The 24382-nt window shown below is 33.8% G+C and overlaps 1 protein-coding gene across 1 annotated transcript; it reads right to left on the bottom strand.

Annotated features, from left to right (window-relative positions):
* Nucleotides 1-5242: 5242 nt before the first annotated feature.
* LOC113717324 (uncharacterized) lies at nt 5243-6763 on the bottom strand. Its single transcript, XM_027242119.2, has one exon. The coding sequence runs from the start codon at nt 6561-6563 to the stop codon at nt 5625-5627; it is 939 nt and encodes a 312-aa protein (XP_027097920.1). The 5' UTR covers nt 6564-6763; the 3' UTR covers nt 5243-5624.
* Nucleotides 6764-24382: the final 17619 nt, after the last annotated feature.

Raw genomic sequence — 24382 nt, forward strand, 5'->3', positions numbered from 1 at the left:
CCATAATAAGTTCACTATCTAATTACATGACCTACAATCTAACAATCTCCTGAAACACCCAGTAAACAACCACAAAATTTTAAGATTAACGCACATGTTTTCCTCTGAATCCAAGTAATTGACGGTTAAATCTCTAGAAGTAACTGCCAAGAGAAAAAAATACTGCCCTTAATCAGTAAAATGAACACCATAATCTACCAGATTAAATCTCCATAATTTAAAAGAAAAAAAAATTCAGTTGGCAAGGAAGATGCTCTTTCCACATTCCACAACTATATACATATGCAAAATCATGAGCATTATGAACACCTATTATCAGTTATTTACTAGAAAAAGCTGTCCACAAGCAAAAAGGAACTCTTAATTACGAAATTAGAAACAACAATTATATATCAATTGAAGAAGGCTTACGAAATACTTTTACCGCTGAAGAACTTGATGACAAGAGAAAATGAGTCTGGTGCAGACTTTGACAATAGTTGATGGACCCAAACCCAGCTCGAATTTTGAGAAAGCCTGTGGCGTTATGCCAATTTTTGCCTCCAATTGAAATCCCATTCGCTCTGTCTTCACTGCTGCTGCTGCTGCTGAAACTATTATTGCTATCCATTCTTACCAAAACAAACAGAAAGTGGAATGAGCTTAGTGAATTTATACCTATATTCCTTACCCTGCTTGAATGCTACAGTAAAGACCAACAAAAATAAGGCCAGGCCCAACTAGAAAACAGAGGAATATTAAGCTACAGGAAAATTGTTATCCAAAGAACCTTTAAAAAATAAAAGAATTTCATTTTTAATATGTAGTGATTAACATCCACTTCGTTTTTGCTGTTGGTCTCCAAAGAATTCTAAATTTTTTTTTTTAAATAATAACATACAACTGCTGAAATTGTACAAAAAAACTACTATTACAAGTTGGAGTAATTTCAAATTGAAGCCACTCCATCACTGAAAACCTTCCTCAGTTGATTATGCAAACTCCTGGCTATAGTTGCATCTTTGACATTTTAACTAGTTAACTAAGAATTCTAGCATCTAGCAAGTCCTTCCTTCCCGTTATGAGCAACTTCATCAGGGTATTGTCCACAGACAGGTCGTGGAGCAAACTTTTGTCTCAGGTCCTTGATGATGCAAACAACTACCTTGGTCTTACTTTGTGCTTTCTCACCAGTCACCATCTCTGAGTATTTCTATTCTAATTGAGCTTTCCTCAAACAAGTCCTGTCAGCATTTTTGGTCTAGAATGTATGGAAAGAACTCCTCGGGAGCAACCTCCCCTTGCATCTGCATAATTAGTTCCTATTTCCAACAAACAAGTTCATCACTTTCTAAAGAGGGAAAATAAAAGCAATCTCCAATAAAACAGAGGATACAACACTTGCCTAGTCTCAAGGTCAGCCTCATTTGTCCTCAACTCTCACACATTGGCAATCTTCAGATATTTAGTTCCAGGAATGACCATTAAAGAGCACTGAACTGCCAAAGTTGAAATTGCCTAACCAGAGCACCACCAACAAAGTAAGCTAATTTAATTGTTTTAAAAGCAGAAATCTTGCGAGAAATTGACAGACATATGCCCATAAATACACTATCAGAGAAAGAAAGAAAGAGGGGGAAAAAAGCAATCTACAAAAATTGTACCTACACAATTTAAGAAAGAAAATCCAAACAGACTCTCTTCTATTTCCTTTTTGAAAAGAACTCATAGGTGACTTTCAACATTCTAAGTAAAGGTTTTGTGAAGAACGACGCACACTAAAATTCAATTACAACAATTAATTTCTTAACTTTCTTTGAGGCAAGAACAGAGACTAGTTATTCCTCCCTTCTCTTTATTTTTTTATTTTTTTTTGGGCACATCAAAATAATGAATAAGAGCCTAGCCCCACAAGCGCCAAAAATAAAATTAAAAAAAGGAAGAAGAAGAAGAGCATCAGAGTCTAATGATGACTTACTTTGGATCTTTACCGTAACCATCAATTCTTGTTATCAAGGACTAACAAACAGCCCAAATCTAAAGTTAAGTTGGATTTTTATCAGTTTGATGGTCTCCAATTAGATGTAAGCTTTGCAGGAAAAGAAAGATGAGCAGCGCCAATGAGGAGGGGGGTTGAGATAGAAACAGGGCCCTGGAAGTGAAAAATATTTAATTAGTTCTGCAAAAAAGCAATAAAAAACTGCTAAAAGAAATGAATTGAAAAACAAGCAAAGAGGTTGAACAGGGAGAAAAGGCCATTAAACCTGAATGAACATTTCTGGTAGATCATTAATCCGATGATCCGTTAACATTGTCTTCTCTATTTTTAATGAGCAACAAACGTAAAATTTCTTCCGTTTCTTCTTCTTTGTATTTTTTTCTTATATCTTTGCTATGCTCCATGAGAAGCATTCTCGCCTCAACCAAAAAAATCAATCGCCCTTGCTTAGGGGAAAGAATGGCGTATATATAGATACAAGCAGACACTACACCCATTTCTTGGATATTACCATCATACGTCAGCTTATCCACAGAATTTCACACGTTTATGGAGAGTTGATGGCACCGGGAAAGTGATCCGGATTTTTAGGCTTGGCGCATATGTTATGAGTACTAAATGCATTCACACTCGCTGACAACTCCTAAATTTAGAAAAGCACCAAATGCGTTCACACCCACTGACTGCGAAAAAATTTTGGACATAAAGCTCAACATAATAGCCTTATCAATTTTCCTCAAAATTTTGCAACAGAAGTCTTCTTGAACCATTCCACTATATCAATTTTAAGGAAATTGAGTTGCTACATTTGTTGGGTTGAACTTAACCCCCGTATATAGGTTGTCTTCATGTCAAAAAGAAGCAACTGTATATCTCAATCAACATTAACGTCCTTTAAAATCATTTCAAAACCAGAAGTGAGTACTCTTCAACCTAAAATACTCCAGCTGTCAAAATTGCAAAAATGCCATGCTAATTTCATAAAATAAGGTGCGTGTAAGACTCCTTAACAGCTAATCAAAGGTCAATGAATACTGCTGCCAGTGGAAATGGGAGTATACAAGCAATTGTTCTCAACACCAACGATTTAGCTTCTCTAATCTTGTGAACTACGATTTGGAATTTCAAGAAAGATAATACTGGCTTGAGATGTAATGCAAAAAGCCAACTCACATGCAAAAATAACAGAAAGTAATCACAAATCTGTCCTGTACTAGGACAACTCTATATGCTAGTAATCAAGTTGATCCCCAAAAAAAATTTATTAAAAAATCTGGTTCGGCAGAAGAAGAGTGCCCATCAACAAGACTACTATTGAGAGTCCAAGCACATTTTCTTTGTTTGGATGATAAAGGTTCAAGTGACTATGATCAGATGAGACAAATCTGAAGTTTTCAACCTTCGCTCAACCTTCCAAATTTTCCAGCTAAGTTCTTTGGAAAAGTCGGAATTGTTTGGAGACCCACAAAAAGAATAAGAATTACATACCAAAAAGAGTGCCAATCAACAAGATCACTGTAGAGAGTCCAAGCGCTCTTTTTTTGTTTGGATGACAAAGGTTCAAGCAACTACGATCAAATGAGACAAATCTGAAGTTTTTAACATTTGCTCAACCTTTCAAATTTGCCTCCTAATTTCTTTGGGAAAGTTGGAATTGTTTGGAGCTAGCTTTATCGACATTGTTCAAAACAGTAAACACCCAAAGTCCCTAGGCTTAATGTTATAATCTGTTAAAAGGAAGTATACAATTACATACCAGAGTATCAATTTCTGCCTAGAAAAGAGTAATTTTTTGGATCCCTACTTGCTTTCTATAATCCCTAATAGAATATTGACTATATATAACAATATAACATGAGAAGAAGCCTAATTGAAACCACAAAGGAAAAAGTTGTTTCGTTTCATACAGAAGGTAATTGGTCTTGCCATATCAACATATCTGTATAGCCTTTCTCTTAGCTACACATGACGACGCTCTGGGTGTACTAACTGGGACAGAGTTGATATAATCCAAGTACAAGGCAGAACAAGTTAACCGAGACTCAAATTAATATAAAAATAAAACCACTGCCAAATAAAAAATATCTAAAGTACCTCGTATGTAGGACATAGGCCACCTTAACTTGTGATAACTCACTGATTTCAAGTTTGATTAAAAAAAAAATTACCTTGAATCATTTGAAATGAGAATACAACAGCATTCTAGAGTCTCAGACAAATCACAACCACCATAAAGTTAGAGCTTATCATTGTATCTCTGCCAATAATAGATAGACACAAAAAGTTACAGATATTGCAATATTATTGCTAGGATATCATCTCTACTACTGCCGATAAATAAAATGAAGAAGGAAAATTTTATTAAAAACATCAAAAGCTTCCTTTCACTAATAGAAATGCATATTAAAAAATACAATATTAGAAAATATTCATCACAAAGGAGCTTCAATTAAGAGAATTGATGTCATCAAGATGCATTTACTTGTATGTTGACAGAAGTATAGAATTTTACATAGCTGCTTGAAGATGATTAATCTCCAACTAGGGTGAACTATTGCCAGGAAAAAATATAAAGTAAGCTTATTCAATGTTTACGACATCTTTAGAATTCCTATGATACTTTGAGCACAAGATGGGTAAGAATAAATACACAGCTAAGAAACATAAAGATATGTAAACAAGAGGCAATGCAACAAACATGCATCCAGAAAGTAACTTATATTTAAAGCCACTGTTCATAAAATTAGTTCCCAATCACAAATGAAAATCAATTTGAACAATTGCTTAATGTTGGAAAGCTCAGATCTCAAATTAAGTTGAATTTTCATCACTTTGATGATCTTCAATTAGATGTCAACTTTGTAGGAAAAGAAAAAAAGAACAATTACTTGTGCAGCTATGTAATCCAGTGAGTAAAGAAAGTTATCTAGTTTCCTTCTTAGCTTTTAGGAAACAAAGCTTGTATACGCTTTATCTTTTACCACCTTCCCACTCTTTCATCTCCTCAGTTTACCATCTCTTTCTTCATGTTTTCATTACCAAGATTTGGAACCTGAAGAGCCAAAGTCATCAATATGAATTTTTTTTTTCTTTTTTACACTAGAAAGATGAAAGTCTACCCCAACTTCGCTGTTAATCTTTCAACAGAAAACTCAACCCTACATGACAAAGCAATAAGTATCAAGAATATCAACTTACAGAAAAGACAAATTGGAAAGTGTGAGTAATTGCAACCAATTATTGGCAATCACAAATAACCCAATATGGAAGCAAGGAGGTGTAACTTAATATTCAAATGACAAACTAGTATTAACAATCAAACACAAACGAAGAAACTTGAAGTCAGACCATCAGAATCTTACTTCTCTTGGCTATGTCATTGCATGCCTCAAAAGGCCGGCATGTATCAAGTATCAATACAAAATCAAAAATAACAATGGAAGCTAAGAAGCCGACAGGTCTTTCAATATCCACTATCCGTAACCCAAAATACATTATTACCCAAACTGTTGGCTCTTCCGGTATTTGCTGCGGGACCCCTAGAACATCTCACATTAGTAGGAGGCACAAAGTGTAACTGCACAGAACTCACCCCGTTGATATTTTCATTCTCTTAATTCTTCGGTTCACATCCTTTCCTCACTCTTCACCTCTTCAATGCACCTTCTCTTCCTTGTCTCATCTTCTTAAGCTCCAAAATCCCATTTTTCTTCCCCTCCAGATCTCCCTCTTCAACTCGATCCTCTGCATTCAACGATCCCAAATTCCCATCATAAACAGGCAATGCCAAAGAATCCGAAAGCTTCAAATGCAAGGCTCTAATCCCATCCCACTTTTTTGGAACAACCTCCGATATCCCTTTCACAGCAGCAAAGACATTCTCAACAATCTCATCACTCCCCATCCCACCACATTTCCCCACCTTCACAACACTACAACTCCCACTCCCAAAGCATAACAATGCCGAATTTACTGCCCTCTCAATCTGCTCTTTCCACTTATCCCTGCTCCTCAAATCCAACGGCACCGGAATTTTCCTCTTCTTCTTATAAAATTGCTTCCCTAAAACAGCTGGAAGCAACGAAACAACCCTTTTATCCGCAAAAAACATGTCGTATGATCGATACAGCTTTCGCCTTCCCTCCAGAGTCTTGCAATCTGATTTCAGCTTGGATAGCTTGACAACCTTATCAATGGGAATATCCTCAGACTTTACCTTCTTTTGAGCAAATTCTGCAGTAATTCTATACGGAGATTTGATGGGCCGGTCGTCTATAATCAGGCAAAGGCTGAGGTTGTCGTCAGCCAGAGAGTGAAGCGGGTTTGGGAGTGAAATTTTGTGGGGTATTTTGGACGAATCTTTTGGTGGGATTTTCTTGAGGGTCAAGAGGAGGTAAATGAAATCTGCTTCTTCGTTACCATCTTCATCTTCGAGAAATTCTTGCCTTTCTTCTTCTCCTGCAGCTGGTTTATGCTGGGTTGCTCTGGGGTGGAGTTTTCTCCATTTTATAAGAGCTTTTACTGCTTTTGTGACTGTTGCTTGGCTGATGCTGTTTTCAGGAGAAGGAGGACTGGTTGAAACCATCGAGCTAGACGTACGCGACCGATGAAAGGACTGGAGGAGGGAGGCTGCGGAGTGCGGACGGCGGCAGAGGCAGAGGCTGCGGAGTGCGGACGGAGGCGGCTTTTGAGCTTGGTCTTAGTCTACCATACAACGAAGCCTCGAGTTGCCGTTCTGAGTGTGATTATCTAGTTAAGTGGATTTTGGGCTGAATTAGGGCCACCAAAAGCCCACTGTTATGGCCCCTGGAACCATTTCAATTTGTACATTATATTATTATAGCTAGCTATGCATGTGAAATTGATTGGTTTAGGTATGTATTTTTTGAAATCGAAATTTATAATTTGAAAAGAAAATGCTTTTTTAAGGCCGATTCAAACATCACACCGACTTAAATTGAATATGAAAACACATTTAACCGGTTAACCCTGTTACTATTAGGCTTAATTTGAAGCTTTCATCTTGATTGAATACCTGTTGCTCTTTTTTTTTTTTCCGGAAATGATAAACCTAATATATCCTAAGGGGAAGGAGGCGGGCCTAAGGAGGCTCAGGGATAAGCCGGAGAGGATTGAACTACCGCCGAATCAGACGGATGCACAGCATACCCGCCTGAATTTTTTGGAGACAAGTCACAGAAATGTGGCATTTTTTGGTGAACCCTTGCCTCCGCCTGTTACTCGTTGAGCTCGAATTTGCTAAAAAAAGCAATTTATTTAAATATTTTTAATATTTGAAATTTATTTTTTATTTAGATCTTGTTCATTCACAGGTTCTCATTTTTTAAATATAAGCCAAATCAGTATGATTTTAAAACTAAAACATTTGACCAATATAACATATAATAATACAAAATTAGCAATTAAAAGATTGTTTTGGAGGTATTTTTCAAAAATACTGTATCAGTGTATGTTAAAATTTTTTAAATTTAGATAGTCATTTTGTGTTAAGTGTTTTTGGAATATATTTTGAAATATTTTTAAAATTTTATTGAGGTATTTTTTTAAAAAAAATTATTATTTCTATCACAACTACCCACCACCCTTCCCTTATGTCTCCACCACCATCACCACCCCCTCCCTCACATTCTCTCTCCTTCTTGCTCCTTTCTACCTCCTCCTCCCTCATTCACTTTCTCCCCTCCCCACCCTTCTCCCTTCCTTGCAAAGAAAAGTGAGAAAGGAGGAAAGGGAAGGGGATAAGGGGAGAGGAGGAAGGAGGGTAGAGGAGGAAGAAAAAGAATGACAAGGAGAATGGCGAATGGAGGATGAGGGAAAAGAAGGTGAGAGGAGGAGCGAGGAAGAGAGTGGTAGCGATAGAGGAAATAGGAGAAGAGGAGTGGATGTGGTGGTGTGTGGTAGGCGCTTCATGATAGGTACAAGAAGAAAGAGGTAGTGGGTTTATTTTATTCTTTTTTTATTGTTTTGATTAGGTATATTTGAAATTGTGTGTATTTAGGGTATTTTGGGGTATTTTTAGAGTGTTTTACTATACACTCCAAAAACAAAAATTAATTTGTGGAGAACGCACTACTCCAAGCAAAACTTGCATTTTGGCCTACTAAATCTTAATTTTTTTCAATTACGAAAATGAAAAAAGGAAAATAAAAAATATTTGGTATAAAAACCAATATTTGTAATAATAATGATTTGATATTTTAATGATTGCAAATCTTCAATGGTATTTTCTATTTCTTATTTATCTATTTTTTATTTTCCTTTCTTCTCTTTTTGTATTTGAAAAAGAAGTAGTAATCAAAGGTTAAATTTATCAATTTATTATTTTGTCTTTGACTTTTTAGTATTGACTGATAGTTTTAATAGAAACCAATAGTATATATTTTTACCGAAACTGTGACTGACTTATGTATAGGTTTTTAAATTATAGAAGTGTTATTTAGTACGGTAACAAACCACAAGAATATAAAAGCCCAATAATTAATCGCCACTCCATGACGCTCAATACCTCTCCATGCTAGCTATAAGTTTGACTATGTCCTCTTTAACCCCTTCCCCCAATCTTTTTCGGACTATGCATGGGAGTTGCTGGCATATGCTGGAAGATTTGGACATGGGAATTTCATGGGGTAAAATATAGAAAAGTTCCTTGAGGTTAAGCGAACATATGTATGTCCCATATAATTTTAAAACATACATTCCTATATTTTGTAGTTTGAACTAATTTAAAAAAGTGACAAAAATTGTTTGAATTAATTGGTTTGAAATACACGCGCATCTTTTGAGAGTATTTATACTAGAAACAAACAAATTTTTAGTTAATATACCTATTATACATACTCTTAGAGTTATAATATAGAAAATCCCCTTGTGATTAAGCAAATCTACCAAAAAAAAGGTCTCTTATTAATGAGGAGGGGCTCAAGACTGCTCAAACTTCTAGTGCTCAAGTCATGCAAATACCCAGTGGTCCAATTACAAGAGCGCGTGCTAGGAGAATTCAAGAATCACTTCAAGCTCTTGTGTGCACGATTCAAGAACGAGTTGGTGATGACTTGAGGACCATTGAAGGATTACATAATGGAGAAACTACTCTATACACTTTCCTTCAAATGGAAGAACCAAGTGAAGACTAGTTCACCGAGTACTAGCTTGCTAATTAGGGTTTTAGTTTCCATTATTAGTTGTTTGTTAGCATTAATAATTTCGGTCAATTTTCACTTCACTTTGGCCGAATTTAGAGTCTTATTTTTAGTCAATTAGTTGTTAGACATCTTCACCCTTAATGAAGGGCAAGGTCGTCCATTGGACATTCTAGGGTTTGAGTCTTGTAAGGCTATATATAGCCTAGGTTTTCATTCATTAGAGGACAGCTTTCAGATTTTATAAAATATACGTGAATTTATTCACTCTCTCTTGTCTCAAGAGAATTTCCTTTGAATACTTGAGAATTAATCTCAAGTTGTTCATCGAACTTATCAATCAAGTAGTCTCCTTGATTGTGGCGTTCTTCTATCTATACTTTTGGTTCACTAAATTTGTTAGTCGTGGGTTAAGGAATCTCCTTAGTTCGTGGCTCGTGATTCTAGAAGGGTCAAAGTTCCGCCAATCATCCCAACTTGGTGTTCGTCTAGATCCGTCTCACATCACTTATTGTTTCAAATCATACAATCCAGTACCTTATGGTTTGAACTAATATGAAAAATTGACAAAAATGATTTAAATTAACGAGTTTTAAAGTTGCTTGACATGGAAAATAATTTTTTAAATCAAATTTTTAGCTGATATATCTATTAAAACCCTTGAAACTCATAAAATTTTAAAAAACAACTCAAAACTCCCAAATATAACTTACCTTATTTCTATACATAAAATAAATAAATAAAAATTTTCAAATAAAACTCACTTTATTTCTATACAAAAAGTAAATAAATAAAAACTTTTAAATACAACTTACCTTATTCATATGCACAAAATAAATAAATAAAAACAACATGTAACCATAGAGGGTTTTTCCGTAGGTTGGCTTAACCACAGGGGGGGTTTATATATATATATATATATATATATATATTAGGGTAATTGTGTCACTTCGTTTGCCTCAGTTAGTTTTGACAATTTCCATTGCTGTTTTAAATTAATTCAAATAATAAGAGATCGAAATGTATGATTTGAAACTATAAGGGGCTTTTTCGTAGGTTAGTTTAACACAAGAGCCTTTTTTTGTATTTTACCCATGGAGATGATGTCCAATTGCGCTTGTTTCTAGAATATTGGAAGAGAAATCTGTATATATTTTGGGTAACAAATCATAAAATGAGAAACATTTCGATGCATACGATTTGAAGCTGACATGAATATGGGATATATTGAATTTAGGCTTAGCGAGCACATGGAATAATAAAAATTCTTGGAAATGGTGAACTTGTAGGACACAAATTAATTATACTTCAAAAATCAAACCCCCCAAATAGAAGACATGAAAAGATGGTCGTGGTTGATTATAATTGAGGTATTAATTTTTATCAATGAAATGCCATTCTACTGCTAAGTATGCTAATAGTTTGAGGCCATGAATGCAAACACACATAAATCTGTGGTGCATAGCCCTGGTAACACTCTTTGGATTGTCTTCTATTTCACTTTATTTACACACACTGATTTACTTACATAATCAACATATTTTTTAATTACCTTTTTATCTCACATACATCACATCAAAAAAAGTACTACAATACTTTTTCACAAAATTATCTCAAATAATTTACAATCCAAACACACTCAATTCTATATTTTTTTTTAAATATCCTTTGTAACACTTACTCTGAGATATACTCTTAAATATGCTGATTTTTGTCCCTTTTTTGGGTAATAGCATTAAAAGAGCCAATAACGATCCTAATCAAACTCTAAACTATGTTTAGCTTCCTAACAATGGCTCATAAAGCACATAATCCAATTTATCTTTATGTTTTAAGCATCAAAGCCACCTCTATCCTTCACTAATAGGAGCAAGACTTTCTACTAATACTAAGTTCAAAGTAGCTGGAGGATTTTATGGTTTTTAAAATTCCTTTCCTTTTCTCTCTTCAACTTTTCATGAGAAAAGAGGAAATCCTCACCCAAAAAAGAAAAAAAAAAGAATCAAGAAATAAAGAAGAAAGCAGAAAGTTAATAAACATGACAAATTTTCTTATTTTTTTGGATAACAATGTCGAGAATTCTCACTATTACCTACAAATCTTCTAAAATTATGAAACAGTAATGTGTATAATGTATAGGCTGTCAATTTGAAGCTTGTCAAGTATATACGTAGCACTTAAGTAGGAACGTTAAAACACTATAGGAACATGTTTCCTTAAGAGAAAGAAACAAGAAGACGGAGGAATTCCATAAGACACTGTTCACTTCAAACAAAGAAAACAACAATTTAGGCTTACATCTTACTTACTTGCTGCAAAACCTACCAGCATTGTTGCTCATTGTAACCCATTATGAAGGAAACTGACTATGACTATGACTATGAAATCCAATTCAGTTCGATTTTAGTGGTGGCCTTTGAGGTGATGTCAGGAAGCAAACTTGATTTTTGCTCCTCTTGTTTTTACTATGTCAAGAAGGCAAGTTATATTAAGTGAAAGCCATAGTGAAGAAGGAAGCTCCTCTTGATTTTTGCTCCTCTTGTTTTTACTACATTTGCATCATGTTCCAAAGATTTTCCAGACGATATATATGTATGTATATATATATATATATTGGTATAACCCACAGGTATCCCCATCCGTTTTACGGTCTGCGACTAATCTTGTTCGAATCGAGTCGGGCCCTTGTAGGGGAAACTCTTCCAACATTATTTTTTCCATTTCCATAGATTTCGAACTGGAAATCTCATGGTTAAGAGATGTAAGCCCCTTCCACTTGCACCAATGATATGATACTATGCTGGAATTGATATTTATATAAAATACATTTGAGGTAGGGTACCCCCACTCGTTATGACTAATAATCCATACATCATGTGCTATCCATATCTAGAAAAGCATACAAGATCTAATATTGGTGATATATACTAATACAATCAAGATGACAAGGTCAAAACGCATGCCACTATAATGTTACCTTTTTTATTTTTTGTTCAAGTTGTGAAACTCTAGTAGAAATGAAATTATGTTGTTGCTAATAGGGAAGACTAGACAAGTACATCATAACCACAGAGTACTCATCACTGAAGATTCAAATCACTAAACAATTAAGCTTCGAATCAGTAAAGTTGTATATTTCTTTATCCGTCCAAGATAAGTTTGAAAATGTGAATGCTACTTAACCAAAAGAAGAGAGAGACTCTCTGATTAGGAAAAGGAAAAGAGGTTGCATAAAAGCAGAGAAAGAGGTACCTTACTAACATCAATGATCAACAAATAGACGTGTGAAATTTTGGGAATATACAAGCTTTCAATGCCGCTTACTTGGGCTCAAATATATCATCAATCTGCTCTAACATAAAACTTAGCATCGTAAAAAGCACAAGCAGCTTTCAAGAAAACTAATCTGCAGTAGGGTAGTTTATCAATGCTAATGTTTTGTATGGGAGCTTATTATACCCCTCGTCAGTATCTAGTAGCACAAACAAGAATGCATGCTACGAATAGAACTAATGTCATGAAACAAATACTCCCTCTGTATCATTTTGATAGTCCGTTTTTCTTTTTCGTCTATTCCAAATTGTAGTCCACTTTCCAATTAAAGAACGTAGTTATCTTTTAATTTCTCTAAAATATCGTTATTCAATGTAGGTTATTATCACTATAAACTACCTTATAGATTGTTATTGAATAGAACCTACCCCATGTAAAATGAGGATTGACTCTTTCTTAACTATCAATTCAAATTCCCATAAACCATCAATTCAAGTTTCTATGAATAATTAATATAAAGTTGTACTCTATTTAATGTAAAAGTATTTTAGAAAAATAGCAATCTAAATTTATTTTTCCAACAAAGTTAACTATTTTTTTTTAAACTGTATGAAAAAAAACTAGAACTATCAAAATGGAATAGAGAGAGTACTATTCAAGGAAAAGCTGACACAACCAATGCATGCCAATTCAATTCATCTACGGTGTAACGTGTATGTTTGTGCACTGCTGCTGAAGAGTAGCATTTATGAACCTAAATGTTACTCTACACATCTTCCAAGCATCCAGCTTGACCAACTCTAATTAGTGTGGCACCTTTGCATGCCACTTTTACCCTTCATAAATTGAAAAGGAAAATGTCAACAAGAAAATAGATGAAGGCTTATGCCTTTGTTCATTTCCAAATATACCACAAATGAATTTCATTGAACTGCACAAATACTTTTCAATATAGGAACATTCACAACCATTTAACTTCCATTTCGACATGAAACATAAGTTCAAGCAAGAAAAGCTTTTCACAAACTCATCCCTCATCTTCCATAGGAAGTTCACTATCTAATTACACGACCTGCAGTCTAACAATCTCCTGAAACACCCAATAAACATCCACAAATTTTAAGATTAAAGCACATTTTTCATATGAATCCAAGTAATTGAAGCTTAAATCTCTTAAAGTAACTGCTACAAGATCAAATATTGCCTTTAATGAGTGAAATGAACACTATAATCTACCAGATCAAATCTCCACAATTTAAAAGAAAAAAGAATTCTGTTGAAAAAGGAAGATCATTCTTCTCGCATTCCATAACTATAAACATCTGCAAAATCATGAGCAGTATGAAGGCCAATTATAAGATATTTACTAGAAAAAGCTGTCTGCAAGCGAAAAGAACTCTTATAATGAAATAGAAAAAACAATTATATATCAGTTGAAGTAAGCCTACAAAATACTTTTACCATTGAAGAACTTGATGATCAGAGAAAACTGAGTCTGGCACAGACTTAGACAATAGCCTATGGATCCAAATCCAGTTCTAATTCTGAGAAAGCCTGTGGATTTATGCCAATTATTGCCTCTAACTGAAAACCCATTAGGACTGTTATCCCTACTGCTGCCACTACTGCTGAAACTATTACTACTGTCTTTTCTTACGAAATTAAATAGAAACTGGAATGAGCTTAGTGTATTTACAACTACATCCCTTCCCCTATTGAAAGCTACGGTAAAGGCCAACAAAAATAAGGCCAGGCCCAATCAGAAATCAGAGAAACATCGAGCTACAGGGAAATTGATGTCCAAAGTACCATTAAAGAATAAAAGAATTTCATTTATAATCTGTAGAGATGTACATCTATTTCGTTTTTTCTATTGGTCTGGAAAGAATTCTATTTTTTTAAAAGTAATAGCATACAACTATTGAGATTGTACACAAAAACTACTATTATAAGTTGGAGTAATTTCACATTGACACCACTCCATCATGGCAAACCTTCCTTAGTTGATTATACAAACTATTGCCTATGGTTGCATCTTTGACATTTTAATTAATTGACTGAGAATTCTAGCATCTAGCAAGTCATTCCTTCCCCTTATGAGCAACTTCATTAGGCTGTTGTCCATAGATAGGTTGCGGAGTGAACTTTTGTCTTAGGTCCTTGATAATGCAAACAACTACCTTGGCCTTACTTTGTGCTTTCTCACCAGACACCATCTGTATTTCTATTCTAATTGAGCTTCCCCAAAGGACGAGCCCTGTCAGCTATTTTTGCCTAGATTGCACAGAGAATCTCCTCGGAAGCAACCTCTTCTTGCATCATCAGCCTTGGTGGTTTAAGTGCATAGTTAGTTCCTATTTCCAGCAAACAAGTTCATCACTTTCTAAATAGAGAAAATAAAAGCAATCTCCATTAAAATAGAGGACATATCACTTGCCTAGTAATGGGGTCAGCCTCACTTGTCTACTCACGCATTAAATCAATAAGCACCTACTAGCTTTACAGAACAAAGTAACTTCAAGTGTACATGACAAAAGGTTCGAATGATAAAGCCATAGGACAAGAAACATAAATGTAGAATACCATACATGAGGTGTTCCAAGGTAACTATCAATATGGTATGGTTGAGAATTTTAGAGCAATTTTGGAATTGCAAAAACAATATGTTAAAAGAAGATCAGAAATTAAACCGGAGGACAAAGAAAGAGATCAAACTTAATTCGGGATGAGAAACTGAAAAACACAAACCTTAATATACAAGCATTCATGATGAAATGCAAATGGACAATTGTCACAGCAGATTAAGTTACCATCATTACCATAGCATCCACAATAATCATCTCCATCATCTACATCTTTTTTTTTATCCTTGACACAGGCATCTTTCTTGACCAAGCCTCAAGCTGACACAAAGCAAATGACATTCCCGATTCCATGAAATGATTTAAGCAAGCACGGTTAACCCTGAAACGAGCATGTCTCTTAAACTCAAAGAGTGAAAACACCTTTATTGCAGCACTTGCAAAATATTCCACCCAAAGTTATAACACCTTCTTTTACCACAATATTAGTATTCCGAACACAAAACTGGATCACATCACCAAGGGAAATGCATCCTGAACGAAGTAACCAGGACAGCACTGTTCTTTGTCCACCACCCCTTCCAAGACTCTGAAGAGGCAAATTGCAACTATCCATTTGGTTCTTTCGCTTACTTGGATGTTCCGATCTATGGATTGACCTTTTGTAGGTAGACATAAATCTTTTGCATTTCAAAATTGCAGAAACCAAAAGATCGTCATCCTTGAACTCACATGTCAACAATTTTCCTGGTCCACTTTGCTCGAGAATAGTTCGCGAGCAGCTCGTTCAAATGATCGGCTCATCGAGCTCGAGTCGATCTCGAACTATTCGAATATTTCAACAAATCGAATTCGAGCCTAAAAATGTTATGCTCGATAAGTTCGCGAGCTTTTCGAGCTTAAGGTATATTTAGATATATATAATTTCATATTTATAAAATTACTCAGATATATCTAGTTGTAAGCTTAATTACATGTTTTACCTATTAAAATTCAAAATATAATAGGGGTATTCTTGTCTTTCCAGATAATTCTAAAAAAAAATTCACATATTAGAGTCTAATACTCTAATTAGGTCAAGCAGCTTCACTTCAATCTTGTCCGCCGCTTCTTTCTTTCAACGAATCGAGAGCATTATGCCGCCGCTTCAATCTTGTCCGCAGCTTCACCTTATCTTAGTCCCTATTCCTTAATCCCCATCCCTCACCTCAATCCCTAATTCCAATTCCAAATCAAACCCATTTGAGTTGCTAACTCCAGCCGTTTCATTTTGCCATTTCATTTCGATTGGAAGTGGATTGTGCAGCAGGTGCAGCCGGCGAGCGGAAGCTTGGATCTTGGAAGCAGGTGCAGGCGTGCAGCAGCTTGAATTGTCTTCCTATGACCGTTTCTATCTTCAGAGAAAAAGCACAAAGATTCCGAGTGGCTAGTGGCTAAAGTAGAAACAGGAGGAAAAGAGGAAAAGTTTTCCCACCAAGGATCTTTGCTGGTTGACAGTGAACTCTTTTGTTCTATAACTCGTTTGCCTCCTCTCCCCTCCCTCAGGCCTTCATCTCTCTTTTCCTCCACTATTCAACATATATCCACATTGATTCCACCACCAAAGAGAGTCTTCGTACACCGTTCACAATAGACTAGTTTACTAGTAGTAAGTATTATCTTCACATTTTTTTAACCATGTTTTGTTTTTGTTGAAAACCCAATGCAGCTTAATGGTCAAGGAGCATCTTTCCTCATTTTGGAATCAATAATATGTTTTCTCAATCATATGGATGAGTTTGGATTTTGAAATTTTTGATTTTGTAGATTTCTGTGGGAATGCTTGAATTTTCGAATGCAAATGGCAGATAAAAAGACTGAATGAAAGAGCAAATTCTGCTTACTAAGAATAGCAGATTGTTTGGTTCACCTTAGGCATTTATAAACGAGCACAGTATTTAATCGAGTTCGAATTCAAGCTCGAACACATATTCGAGCACGAGCTAGAGCCTCACGATTTTCCTACGAATTGAATTCGAGCATGCGACATTGATATTCATCGATCTTGAGCTCGATCTCGAGCTTTAGACACTTCGTCAAACTCGAACTCGATCAGCCTACTATTCGAGCTCGATTCGATTCATTGACACCCCTAATAGCTTGAATATTTTTTCCTATGGTATATATGGTGCATGAATTGTAATTTTTGGATGTTTACTAAAACTTAAAGAACAGGAAAAATGATATATATTAATTGTTGCATAAGGGAGGGGAATGCAAGGGTGTGAAGCTGAAAGAGATTGTATAAGTTGGGATTGGGAAGGGTTTGACGTGGTTATGTATAGTTATTGTATTTCTTTCAAAATTTGGTGTATGCACAGAAACCAATTTTATTTGTATAATAAAATGATGTACTTGAATAAAATTTAGGGAGAATTGGAGTTTTGGTCTCCAATTTATAATTCATGCACGAAACTAGTCCCCAATCTATTTCTAAAAATAAATGTGGCCCCCAATCTATGCAATTTTGTTTGAAAGTGGACAATTGACATGTTTTCTTCAATTTTACCGAAAACAGGTCACATGAGAGTACGTGCAGGAACTTAAAATCCCATTTTCAATTTTTTAAATGTAGAAACACGTAAAAAATTATTTCAGGCTTTTTGGTTCCCCCTCCCAATTTTTTACGAATCTAAGCCATTTTGAGAATTTACTATTGAAAAGTTAGCTAATGCAATTTTTCATCATTTTGTTGAGGGGTAAAGATAGGTTAGATGAATTAACCTTTCACTTTAGTAGAATTCAAAACCAATTGCATGATTTGTGTGAAGTTATTTCTTCTAATGATATGCAAAATGACCCTAGTATGAATGGTAGGGATGTTGTATGTGAAAATGGATTGCATTTTGATGAAAATGATGCATCTAATGTATGTTTCAATGAGAAAGTGTCTATTTCACAAGATAATATCCTTGGAACTAATGATGAACCTCAAGAGATGAACATTAATGATTCATATTTAACCCCTCTTGAGGAGTGAACATTCCTTTGGTGAGTACTCAAATGATACACATTCAACGTAATATCTATGAATCACTTGAGATGGGCAAACCACTTCTATCTCTCTTATCATTAGAGCATATGGCTTTTGTTATCAATCCATTTTTTTGTTGATCCACCATATCGTAAAATGGTAGATTACTCATTAACAAAACATCCTTGAAAAATAAGGTTATATAGTCAAGCTACTGACTATAAAGAAGTTCTTGTTGGAAGGCAACCCAACGATTTCCTGTTTTTAGTAGGTTTTAGTTGTTTGATTAGTGTTTTTTGTATGTTTTTGTAGGTTGCAACAACAAGGGTTCATACAAATCATCTCAAATGTAAAAGTGTCTATATTGAGGCAAAAAGGAAGTTTTCATATTGATTTGATGCATTTCATGCATTTAAAGTGTTTCATGTTAGAGTTATATTAATGCATGATCTTGTGTTTTCAAGTGTATTTTATTGAGAAAAATGCATTTTCTAGGTTAAAACTTGATTTCATACATGGAACATAAAAATAGTTGAAAACCTGGTGAGTGTGGAAACATGGCCAAGTAGAAAACTAGAGGAAAATTGCATATCAAATTTCCTGCAGCAAATCTGGCCAGGGAATTTGGCCAAGTTCTAGCCGGATTTCTGGTCGGATTAGCAGGGGAGTAGAAAAAATTTGTTTTTTGAGCCTCTGGACCGAATTCTGGAGGGTCTTTGATTTTAAGAGGAATCTGTTCATGGATTCCTCATTCTTCCCTTCTTTCTCCCTCAACCCCACACACATACTCACATCTAAAACACACACTACTCACCAAAATTCCTCTTTTCATCATCAAATCTTCAAACTAATTTCACCAAAACACTCCTCTTATCCTCTAGAGAAGATTTCATAGCTTAACTTAAAAAATAAGCTTTAATTTGGATTCTAGCTTCACAAGACAAGAGTTTCAATTTTTCTGAACCCTTCATTTGAGGCCAAAATGGAGTGAGATTTTAGTAATTTGCATCCCTAGTCATCAATCAATAAGTTTGAGGTAACAAATCTTTACTAAACTTTGTCTTTTGATTATTGCCATTTGTAAATATTTCCTATTTTTTGGCACTTTTAATTTTCTTGTATTTATGAAGTTTGGTAATTTTTTTATTATACTTGTTCATGTTGTTGATGATTATTGATGATGAATAAATCATGAGTTGTGAATATTTTGTGAAGATTGGTGAATTTTAGCTAAATATTTGCTTAATTTGGATTGGTAAAAAAGTTGCATATTAAATGGCTAATGTAGCATTTTAGTTAGTTTTGTGGGAGTTTATGATATTCATTTGAGTAGTCTAAATTATCTAAATATATGAGAATATATATTGGTTGAATTATTAAGTAATTCTAGAAGTTGAGGTGAATTGAAAATGGCCTTAATGGACAAAATTCATAAATGCACTTATGATCTTTGTAGGTCAATGGTTTTTACCATTTCATGAATTCTAAAAAAGGTCATTTATATTTTGATTTGGTGTGTTTGCATCCATTTAGAGAGTACTTTTGTATTTGAGAGAATTTGATCATTGACAACAAAATGTATAAATGGAACTTACTTTGTTTATGATTATGAGCATATTTTGTGAAATTTGCTTAACTTTGCTTTGGATTCTCATGGATATACTTGTTTTGCGAAGTTAGCTAATTTCATATTTTTATTATCTTTGAACATTGTGTTGATTTACATACTTGATCTCTTTCTCTTTTTCCCTTGATTTGCATGTTTACTTTTAAGAAGTTATTTTATTTTGATTTTTCCATTTGAAATGGTGCATTAATTGAACTCTTCTTTCTTTGTCAAATAAGGTTGAAAATTCATTACATGGCCATAGATTTAAATAGTGCAAATTAATAAGGTGAGTATTATCTCTTATTTTTTATTTGTTTTTCTTTTCTCATATTGAGGACAATGTGAAATGTAAGTGTGGGGGAGGAGAATAATTGATTTGCTATTTTTTGCCATGTGAAGATATTTTTGTGGATTTAAATGCATTAGAAATGTTGAAATTGTGTTTTGAAAAATTGCCATATGAAAAAATTTCTTGAAATTGGGTTTGATGGCAAGGAGTTTTGTTCAGTTACAGGGGGAAATTTTGTCAAATTTTTTCAAAATCTTTTTTAAAATTTCACTATGGCCAAAAATTCTTCCAATTTTGGCAATTTTGTTTTAAAAAGGCCAACTTGATCTAGCCTTAAGTGTTCTAATCCTTCCACTTGCTGAAACTTTATATGTATTGTGAAAATTTTAGTCCTCAGTTAACTTGGAAATGGTTATTATGCAATTAGAATTTTTTTCATTTTAGAAAGTATATCTTGTAAATTGGGAAAAATTATACCTATAATTTTACATGTTTAACGAGATTTCTTCTCTTTATTCAATTTTACAAGTAAGTGATTGATATAGTCAATAAAACTATACCTTTCCTTTGAATATTCTTGTGTATTTGCTAAGAGGGAATGTCTATTTATTGTCTTTTACTTTAAAAAAAGAAAAAAGAGAAAAAAAGTTTTTATTCTACTCCAATGGTTCTTGTACCAAGTAATTGGGGGTTGGCATCTATAAATGTCAGCACTCGCATAAAAAGATGTTGAATAAAGAGCATGCATAGCAACTTGAATAAGTGAAGTGTTGAGGAATTAGAAGTTTTCACCTAAAAGTGTCGATCTTCGCGTCAAAAGGCATTTGCACTATTTGAGTAAGATTTTTATGAATAATGTCCCTCTTAATTGTGAAATTTGAAAAAAAGATTATTGTAGAAGGAGGATAATTATGAATTGACTATGTGATTTGCTTGCTTGTGAAAATTAGGTTAAAGTGAGAGGTTAAATTTAAGTCGTTAAATTAGGGTATACTTATCTTTCTTTTATTTGATATTATGAGTATTTAGTATAGATTGAATGATTGTATAATGATTATTTGACGAGTTATGAGGAATTAAATTTGAAAAAGTGTATGTAATGTTTCACCTCTTGAATTATTGTGATTGATTAATTATGTGTTGATTGCTTGAAGACAAGCAATGATTCAAGTGTGAGGGAGTTGATAAGTGACTATTTTATACTATATTTGGATGATATTTAATATTACTTTTAGTCACTTTTGCAATATTATAAGAAGAAATAGTCTATTTTTGCTAGAATTAGTTCTAAGTGTAATCCAATGCTTAAATGAGATATTTGTCCCTTTTACTTGCATATTTTTTGTTATTTTTGTAAGAGTTGGAAATGGACTTCATTTTGGACAAGAAGTAAACTTACATTATGATGATTGAAATCCTAAAGTTCGCAAGGATGACGAGTTTCAAATGTGGTTCGAAACGTTAGAAAAAGTAAACAAAGAAACTTGTCAAAAATGAAAGTTGACTTGAATCCCTTCAAACAATCTGGCTAGTTTTTGGAGGGATTGTTTGGAAGGATTCAGGGCAGAGAATTTTGGCAAAACAAGGGACGAATTCGGCCAAAAATCGGAGGGATTTCTTGGAGGGATTCTGGTTAAACTTGACGGCTTGGGTTTGATGAGCAAGATGGACAATTTGATCTCATGTGATAAGGGTGATATCTCTTCTGCTACTTTTTCTCTTGTATTGGATTTCATGTTTAATTATTAGACAAGGTTGGATTTGTGTTTCATTATATGTTTCTAAAGTTTATGCCTTGGGTTTTGGTTGAACTTTCTATGATTGCACTGTGTTTGATTTCTTAGCTATTTGATACTATTATTTTGAGTAAGTTTTTTAGCACTTTTGTTTGTCTAATCATGATTAACTGGCCATTAATTGTGATAATCTTAAGGTGTTAGATTTGCAATGATAATTGACATTTAATATTAGTTTAAGAAGTGCTAAACCTAGGGAGTACACTCACGAGAGTAGAGGTGCACTTTTGTGCCTTTAGTGATTTATTTCATGTAATTTCATAAAGGTTCAATGAACTTGTAGCTAATTTTATAACCACAAGAGTAAGTGTGGATTAATTATAAGTATAGTTTTAAAGTATAGTTCATTTACTACGAGAGTAGGTTTCACATGCTCAAGAAAATTATGCCATAACTAGCCGAGATAGTAATGCTCAATGATCCAAAAATTGCACTTGCATGAGTAGTTAGGGATATGATATCCTAAGAAATTTTCATTTGCTATTTTCTTGCATAGTTTAACTTAGTTTTATTTCCTTTAATTTGTTGATTGTCTAAATAATAGAGGGATTTTAGTAGTACAAGTAGTTGTCCATTCTTCCTTGTGAGTTCGACCCTTAATACTCCATATTCAATCACGACCTGTATACTTGCAGAAAATCACATGTAAGGTATCTAGAATTTTATAAATATAAAACTTGACTGTGGAATAAGTTTAATCGTTATATGTATACCCCCGCACTCGTCAAGGACAAATTATTAAGCTTAATGGAATCTGATTTTTTGATCAATATTGCTAATATTACTAGCAATTACAAATTATTCTTTTGATGACTAATATTACTGGCAATTACATATTTTTCTAGCATTATCACCTACTTTACGTGATTGCATATCCGAATAAAGAATAAAGGACTTTAACATTTCCAAAAAGAATTCGAGATATTTTGTCCTGAATATATAGTAACAACGAACACATGATTTTCATTTTAAATTTATTTTTAAAGGATTAGGATTGTTTGTATAATTGTATCCTAAAATTTCTGTTATACGCTGGACTATTGTTAGCATTAGAAATTAAGAAAACTGCCAAAACAATTGCTATGTATTTCTATAAAATTTCCCATTATATAAAACAATTGTCACTTTTGCCTTGTGATCAGCTGTACATGCACAATCCGTTTTCATCTTTTTTGTCTTGCTTTATCTTTTTCTCCATGATTCCACTGCTATTCATCGAGATTCCTCAGCAAATGCAGAAAGCGCATTGCAAAGGACCAGTACAGAATTTTAATTTAACAAAATTTTATTTCCTACAACTTGCAACCCCAAACTTTTAGTTTCGTTTTGTATGGCCCCACAGTAAATTCTTGGAAGCCCTTAGAATTATCCCCAAATGCTTGAAAGAGAAAATAATAATAATAATACTAATAATAAGAAGCAATTGAAAGTCATCATTCTTTGGGCAGCATTTCTGCTTGGTTGAGATTAAAATAACATTTAATCAGTTTTTCACAGAAAAAAATATTTGATCAGTTTTTCCAGAAGCGAGATTCCATTTTGTTGTTTCTTTTCTCCAAATTGAATATTCCCTCTCATTGTTCAACTTAGGCATCTCTTGTTTGATGTGGTAGATACTGTAGCAATCTTTTGTGAGGTGTGCACGTGAGATAAAAGTGTGTGAAAAAGATAAATAGGCAATTGAAAAATGTATTATGATAAAACCAAATTTTATTTTATTTTTTCAAATAATCACTTAGGCAACCAAACCCGTTATACTTGCGATAAAAGCCAGTAGCTCTTCATCCTTTTGCACTTAAATCAAGTGAATGAGGGGGCTACACCACCTTTTGATAATTTTTCCTGAATAAGCTTAAAAAGATTTTGATTATTTTTTTTAAATGGCCAGGTAGAGTGTTTTTAAGGCTCTCTTGTGCACTAGGTCGAGGGTTCAAACCCTGCATAGTGCATTACACGGAAGCACTATGCTTCCTTTATTCTAAAAAATCCAGAGAAAAAAATATTTTGATTATTTTTTTTAGTTTAGTCTATGCATCCCTTTTCTAGCTTAAGTCAGGGGTCTTCTTTAAACTCCTAGATATCAAGGATTATAGACTTAAAAATGATGGTTATATATAGTATGAACTCCCAAAATATTTAACAAATAATGCGTATCTTTACACAAATAAAGGGTAAGTAACTCCAAATTAGGAGTCCACACATTGTTGAACTAAAGATATTCTCCTATTTTGTAAGAAATATTTTTTTGGAGCATTTTTGTAAGACCTAATAGTAAGAGAAACATGCAACACATATTTTTCTTCTTTTTCCACAAAATTCAGGGTCTTCCCACTTGAATTAATTACATGAATGATGATTTTGAGCAGAAAAAGAATATGAGCATTCCAATTTATTTTATCCAAAAGATTAAAAAAATAATTATTCTATAGTAAAAATCATATCTTGTAATTTGAACATCCCAAGAACCTTGGGGTCTTTCTTTATAAACTATGTAGAAGGGCACTTTCGTTAACTTGACTATTTTAATGGTTAATTTAATTAGTTGGACTGAAATAGGAGGCAAAGTGAGAGCAAATTAACCAAACTCCAAAAGGAGTTTTTATAATTAACCCTTCTTTTCACTCCAATTCTGCAATGGTCCACAAAAAACTAAATAAGTTTTTCTTTATAAGCAAAATTACG

Source organism: Coffea arabica, chromosome 11c, assembly GCF_036785885.1.
Source record: "Coffea arabica cultivar ET-39 chromosome 11c, Coffea Arabica ET-39 HiFi, whole genome shotgun sequence".
In the NCBI taxonomy this organism is placed as follows: domain Eukaryota; kingdom Viridiplantae; phylum Streptophyta; class Magnoliopsida; order Gentianales; family Rubiaceae; genus Coffea; species Coffea arabica.

Bases quoted from the DNA above. Each gene is read 5' to 3' on its own strand.
- LOC113717324 (XM_027242119.2), bottom strand. From the start codon at position 6,563: ATGGTTTCAACCAGTCCTCCTTCTCCTGAAAACAGCATCAGCCAAGCA.